Raw genomic sequence first — 7730 nt, 5'->3', positions numbered from 1 at the left:
TATTAACAGCAACACAGTCATAGTAGGGGACTTCAACACCCCACTCTCAACTTGACAGATCATTGTGGCACAAAATCAATAAAGACATGAGGGAGCTAAATGAGGAGACAGATCAACTAGAACTATTGGACATTTTCAGAGTCATTCATCCCAAGAAACAGGAATACATATTTTACTCAAGTCCACATAGGTCATTCTCAAGGGTTTATTATATGTTAGGCCATAAAGACAGCACCAGCAAATTCAAGAGCATTGAAATCATCTCAAGCATCTTCTCAGACCACAGTGGAATTAAACTAACACTTATCAACAAAAGATTAGTAAAAGTCCCAAAATGTGGAAGCTCAACAGTACACTACTTAACAACTACTGGGGCAAAGAGGAAATAAAAGAAGAAATCAAAATGTTTTGAAAGTTCAATGAAAATGAGGACACAAGCTTTCAAAATATTTGGGACACAGCTAAGGCAGTACTGAAAGGGAAGCTCATAGCCATACAAGTACACATTAGGAAACAAGAAGAAGCACAAGTAAATAGCCTGATTGCACATCTTAAAGACCTAGAAGAAGAAGAACAAAGGAACCCTAAAGCAACCAGAAGGACAGAAATCACTAAATTTAGGGCAGAAATAAATAACATTGAAAATAAGAAAACCATACAAAAGATCAATGAAAGTAAATGTTGGTTCTTCAAAAGAGTGAACATAAATGACAAACCTTTAGCCAGACTCACAAAACAAAAAAGGGAGAAGAGCCAAATAAATCAGATCATAAATGAAAGAGCAGATATCCCAATAGACAATGCAGAAATTCTACATATTATGCGAGACTTCTATGAACAACTCTATGCCACCAAGCTAGAGAACCTGGAAGAAATGGATGAATTCCTAGATACCCACAAATGTCCACAATTAAGTAAGGAGGAAGTAAAGAGGATGACATGAACAGACCCATCACAGCCAATGAAATTGATACAGTTATCAAAAACGTTCCCAAGAATAAAATTCCTGGACCAGATGCTTTTACAAATGAATTTTATAAAACCTTCAAAGAAGAATAATATCTCTACTTTTCAAAGTCTTCCAGAAGATTGAAGACACCAGAATACTCCCTTCCAGCTTCTATGAAGCCAACATCACTTTGATGCCAAAAGCAGACAGGGACACAACCAAAAAAGAAAACTACAGACCAATATCTCTGATGAACATAGATGCTAAAATATTGAACAAAATTCTAGCCAACTGGATATAGTAGTGTATTAAAAAGATTGTTCATTTTGACCAAGTGGGTTTATCCCAGGGGTGCAAAGTTGGTTTAATATACGTAAATCAATCAATGTGATCCACCACACCAATAAAAGCAAGAAAATACCACATGTTCATATCAATAGATGCAGAGAAAGCCTTTGAAAAAATACAACACCCCTTTATGATCAAAACACTACAAAAAATGGGAATAGATGGAAAATTCCTCAAGATAGTGGAGTCTATATATAGCAAACCTACAGCCAACATCATACTCAATGATGAAAAACCGGAAGCATTTCCGCTCAGATCAGGTACTAGACAGGGATGCCCACTATTACCATTACTATTCAACATAGTATTGGAAGTTCTTTCCATAGCAATCAGGCAGGAGCAAGGAATTAAAGGCATACAGATTGGAAGAGAATAAGTCAAACTCTCCTTATTTGCAGATGACATGATAGTATACATGGAAAAACCTAAGGAATCCAGCAAGAAGATTTTGGAAATCATCAGGCAATACAGTAAGGTGTCAGGCTACAAAATTAGCATTCAAAAGTCAGTGGCATTCCTCTATGCAAATACTAAGTTAGAAGAAATTGAAATCCAGAAATTAATTCCTTTTACAGTAGCAACAAAAGCAATAAAATATGTGGAAATAAACCTAACCAAAGAAGTGAAATACTTGTATACTGAAAATTATGAGTTACTATTTAAGGAACTTGAAAAAGATACAAAGAAGTAGAAATATATTTCATGTTCATGGGTTGGAAGAATTAACATCATAAAAATGAATATACTACTCAGAGCCATATACAAATTTAATGCTATCCCCATCAAGATCCCAAGCACATTTTTTAGGAGAATAGAACAAATGCTACAAATGTTTACCTGGAACCAGAAAAGACCTAGAATTGCCAAAACAGTCCTGAGAAAAAATAACAGAATCAGAGGCATCACACTTCCAGATCTCAAATTGTATTATAGGGCCATTGTCATCAAAACTGCTTGGTACTGGATCATAAATAGACACACTGACCAGTGGAATAGAATTGAGATCCCAGAAGTAACCCCCCACACCTATGGACATCTGATCTTTGACAAAGGTGCCCAGACTATTAAGTGGGGAAAGAAGAGTCTATTCAACAAATGGTGTTGGAAACAATGGGTTGAAACACGCATAAGAATGAAACTAAACCACTATATTTCACCAAATACAAAGTAATTCCAAGTTGACCAAGGACTTGGATGTTATACCAGAAACTATCATATACTTACTGGTAGAACTCTTTTCTGCATAAATTTTAAAGTCATCTTCAATCAAATGAATCCAATTACAAAGAAGACTAAGGCATGTATAAACTTATGGGACTACATCAAATTAAAAAGCTTCTGCACAGCAAAAGAAACCACTACCTAAACCAAGAGACTGCTCACAGAATGGGAGAAGATCTTTATATGTCATACATCTGACAAGAGGCTAATAACCAAAATATATAAAGAGCTTGCCAAACTCAACAACAAGAAAACAAATAACCCCATCCAAAAATGGGTGGAGGACATGGACAGAATATTCACCACAGAAGAGATCCAAAAGGCCGAGAAACACATAAAAAAAAAATGCTCCAAGTCTTTGATTGTCAGAGAGAGTTCTGCCAAAAGGAAGAAAGAAAGAAAGAAAGAAAGAAAGAAAAACAATGCCATCCAAAATTTTTGGGAAATTACTGGTTAATCCTATATATTTAAATAAAAATCAACACCCTTCGGATTAAGTTAGAATAAAAATTCTTTAATGAGCATTAGTTTAAGGGTAGTAGTAAAAATTTCAGGGAGGAATTCATGAAAGGATGATATATGGATTGAAAGAGGAAAGATAGTTATGAGTTGGAGAGTATTCAGGTCCTAATGGAGGGTTAGAGCTTGAAGAATCCTTGGCATTCCACCAAAAAGTAATAAACTGCCACAATGTTTAGGAATGAATTCTAGAGAGTAAGAACAGCAGATGCTCATCTCTTGGGATAAAATTTTAAAAATATACATCTTAATATAGAATCACTGTTTTCAAACCAGTTAACCTGACTGCATCCTCAGTTACAACAACTAAGAGCTTTAAATTGTGACTCCACTCAGGTCAGATTATTTAAGAAATATGGAAGATCTAACCTATCACTCATATTTTGCCAATGTAAAATTAATTGGGCAATGTGCAGAATGTGCTTTGAAGATGAAAAGTTGTGTGAGTGTTAAGTATTATCATTATACCATTATCATAAAACACATAAAAGCCACTGGATCTTGTAAGCTAAATAGGTGGAGAATGACTGTGCTGCCCGGCACTCAGAGAGAAGATGGCACAGGGACAGCCTCAGCCTCAGCAGAGAGAACAGAACAGGTGAGTGGAAGGGGGCTTCCACAGGAGGGCTTGTCATCACTCATAGTTTACTAAAGAAATCAAGTGAAAGTAGCTTCATGTGTAAATTAATGATCTTAAAAATCAGTTGTTCCCTTGACCTTTTATAGAAATAAGATATGTATATACATACATATATATCTAATAGGATCTATGTTTTTAAGGATTTAAAAACAAAAATGATTAAGATACATTTTGGTCATCAGAATCTGTAATACTCCTTAATTTTTGTGAGAAAACTATCTCAAGCAGAACTCTTATGAAAAAAATGTATAATTACTGAAATAAAACTCAGATTTTAATTTTAAAAAATAAGTTTACCTTGAAAATTGAGAGAAACCTGTGAGGTGACTCAGAACTAGCACACGGGACTTGCATGGCTGAGGCCTCCGAGGTTCAGTCTTCAGTTCCAGGAACTGCCATATGCCAGAGCTAAAGGGAGCTATGGCCTCTCCTTGCTCTCTCTCTCTCTCTCTCTTTCATTATCTCTATAATAAAAATAAATACATACATACCTTTTAAAAATAAAAGAAACTCAATCATACATGAAAAGATATATGTCTAATGAGATAGTTACATTCAAAATGTTATTTTACCTAAAAGATGTGGCAGAAAATGTAGATCTTTTAAATTACAAAAGCATTATAGTGCTTCTCAGCTATACATTTTAGTGTCATGATTTAATATTCTACTTGGAAACAAACATAGCAACAAGAGAGTTTCATCCTCTCCCATTAAGCACTGCCAATGCCCAAAAAGCAATTGACATGAAAATTAAAGAAACATAGTCTTCATTGTATACACAAGTGGAAAAAATCATTTTTATTTTTGCTTCTTAAGCTAATCAAACGAACATACAAATATAAATGTTATTTATCTTCTTTTTAATGTTTTTTATTTATTATTGGATAGAGACAGAGAAATTGAGAGGGGAGGGGAAGATAGTGAGAAAGACAGAGAGACACCTGCAACCCTGCTTCACCACTGGTGAAGTTTTTTCCATGCAGGTGGGGGTCAAGGGCTTGAACCAGGGTCCTTGTGCACTGTAATGAGTATACTCAACCAGGTATGCCACTGGCAAGCCCCAAATATAAATGTTCATATTCTAATTAATGTATTTCTTAACACTTTGACAAAATGCACGCCTTGAAAACACTGAGCCATACCAATATTTTTAGTAAAAAATGTTGGCAACTTTATGGTTTTGACATCTTACCAGTATTACATCTTCCAGATATAGTTCATGCACATATAAGATCAAGCAACGTAACAGTGGACAAACTGTAATATCTTTAAAAAGAACTTGAATAATCAATTACTTTATCATTCACATTAATATTTAGACTAACTGCTATAATAGAATCCCTGAAATATTTTCCATTAAGTAACTACTGTGAACCCTTACGATTTCATTAAGAGAACTCTGATAAAAAAAAAAGTTTGATTTTAGTTTCTAAGTAATTGTGTTTTATGTCCATGTTACCCTACTCAAATCCTGGCTTCATTTTTCAAAGAATTAATTTTTAAGTACAGATCACTAGGAAGTCACCCTTTCTGAAACTGTAAAGTTATCTTCAGTAGCATCATCATCTTGATATAATACCTAGATGTGACCAGAATAAATATGAATAAATAAATATAGTGCTTTGGAAAACTGAACCATATTGATGAAATCAAGACAAATATTTCTATTTCTCTCATCTACTCACAACCAGTATCTACTTTCTGCTAAGTAATATAGTCTGTCTTTGAATCAGTATCCCACAAAATCATAACATTTTAAAGAAAAGAGATTTATATGTCTCACATTGGTTTTAGAGAATAAGGAATATGAAAGCTGAAAAAGCTTGATTTTCCCATCTATATTTAAGAACACATCACATATGCCCTCACACACACACACTCACACAACCTTCTAAGTCAATAAAATGTTCATCAAATAGAAAGAACATCTACATCTTGGAAAGCTCATAATGAGAGAAAAAAGCATTTATTTTATTTGCCTTTAAAGTTTATTTTTATTGATTAACTATGATTTTACATTTATAGATCAAAATTCACTGTGAATCAAAATTAGGGGTCTTATGTTTTGGTTTTAAGATAAATGAGAGATAAATGCAAGTTATGGTGGTCTGCAAGATTCAATATTTCTTCAAGTGATCAAGAAAGAATCCTAATCCATTTAAATTTTCATTTTTTTATTTTATTTTATTTTTGCTTTTGGGATTATTGCTGGGGTTCAGTGCCTGCACTACGAATCCACTGCTCCTGGAGGCCACTTTTCCTAATTTTTTGCATTTGTTGTTGTTGTTGATGCTTTTGTTGTTGTTGGATAAGACAGAGAGAAATCGAGAGAGGAGGGAGAGACAGAGAGGGGAAGAGAAAGATAGACACCTGCAGACCTGCTTCACTAACCGTGAAGCGATCCCCGTGCAGATGGGAAGCCAGAGGCTTGAACCGGGATCCTTATGCCATTCTTTGCGCTTAGCCCCATGTGAACTTAACCCACTGTGTTACTGCTTGGCCCCTAGATTTAATTTTTTAAAGGAAAATACACTGCCAAATCCATTTCTTTATAATTAGGAAACTGACACTGGCGATTTCAGAATTCCTTCCAACTGCAAGATACTATGCATCTCTCATTCTAGGAACTTTACATTAGAATAACTTTAAAGTTAAATAATATTTTAGGTGAAAAAATCCCTATATATATGAATTATTTTTACATCACATTACAGATAAGTAAGGAGAATCAGTAAGATATATCTGGGTATCAATAAGTAGAATTGTTATAAAATTCCCAATATTTAATTTTTATCTACAAAAGGGTAAACCATCTGTTAGAACAATTAAAATTAAAAATATACTCAAAATACATTAAATTTCACACTTCAATTATCACATTTTTAGAGAAATAACCTTTTCTTTTCAAAAATATATTGTAAGATTTTAAAAAGCATAGTTTTGTAAGCACACACACTTGTATATGTCTGTGTGTAACTTACTGCACTCACAACCAAAATTGTCATGGCATCACAGCAAACAGAACACTCTACGTTATGTATCCTTTCTTGCTCCCCTTCATTCCCCTTTGATAACCACTATTATTTTCAAACAGTCTAAGAGTCAGTCTGGTGTGTGTGTGTGTGTGTGTGTGTGTGTGTGTGTGTGTGTGTGTGTGTGTGTTCCTTTCCAAGTCATCTATATTCCACATAGACATGAAACCATCAGGTAGATCTCTTTTTTATTTTTTTAAGTATTTTAAAATTTGTTATTGGATACAGACAGAGAGAAGTTGTGGGGGGGGAGATGAAGAGGGAGAGAGACAGAGAGACACCTGCAGCCCTGCTTCACCACTCTTTTTTTAAATTTTTATTTATTATTGGATAGAAGAGATAGAGAGAAATTGAGAGGAGTGGGGGAGATAGAGGAGAGGAAGACAGAGAGATACCTGCAGCCCCACTTCACTACTTGTGAAGCTTTCCCCCTACAGATAGGGACCAGGAGCTTGAACCTGGGACCTTGTGCACTGTAATGTTTGTGCTTAACCAGGTGCATCACCGCCTGGCCCCTGCTTCACCACTCTTAAAGCTTTCCTTCTGTAGGTAGGAACCAGGGGTTTGAACCTGGGTCCTTGCACACTGTGATGAGTATACTCAACCAGGTATGCCACCACCTGGTCCCCAGTTCCCTTTTATTTTTATTTCCTTATTTCATTTAACACTGCCATTTCCAATTCTATTTTGTCTTCAGTTACCTTAAGGCTGAGCCCTAAGTAAATTGTGTTAAGTAAAATATGCAGTTACCTGTGAGTATTATGCTATAGAATAACATAGTCATCTGTGAGAATTTAAGTTACCAGGGCTACTATATCATCTAGCCAACTATTTAAAAAAAAAAAAAAAAAAGAAAGAAAGAAAAGAAAGAAAAAACTTTAAACACTGTTCGTCACTATGTAAATTTTTTTCTCAAAACTTCTACATAGTAAGACGTCTCTCAGTATTTTTTTAAAAATATTTATGTTATAAACCCAAAAGTTTGTTGGCACCATTTTTGCATTTAAATATTAAAAATAGA

At 34.5% G+C, this 7730-nt stretch overlaps 1 protein-coding gene across 1 annotated transcript in view; it reads left to right on the top strand.

Annotated features, from left to right (window-relative positions):
- Positions 1 to 4790: 4790 nt before the first annotated feature.
- Positions 4791 to 7730, top strand: part of LOC103119999 (transmembrane protease serine 11C-like) — a 72007-nt gene continuing 69067 nt past the window's right edge. Inside the window, exon 1 of the mRNA XM_007530348.1 lies at positions 4791 to 4936. Coding sequence (XP_007530410.1) covers positions 4791 to 4936 — 146 coding nt within the window. The remainder of the gene's footprint in view (positions 4937 to 7730) is intronic.

The sequence above is a fragment of the Erinaceus europaeus genome, chromosome 3 (assembly GCF_950295315.1).
Source record: "Erinaceus europaeus chromosome 3, mEriEur2.1, whole genome shotgun sequence".
NCBI classification, from domain to species: Eukaryota; Metazoa; Chordata; class Mammalia; order Eulipotyphla; family Erinaceidae; genus Erinaceus; species Erinaceus europaeus.
The sequence above is the reverse complement of the archived record's forward strand: the minus strand, read 5'-3'. Positions and strand labels throughout refer to the sequence as shown.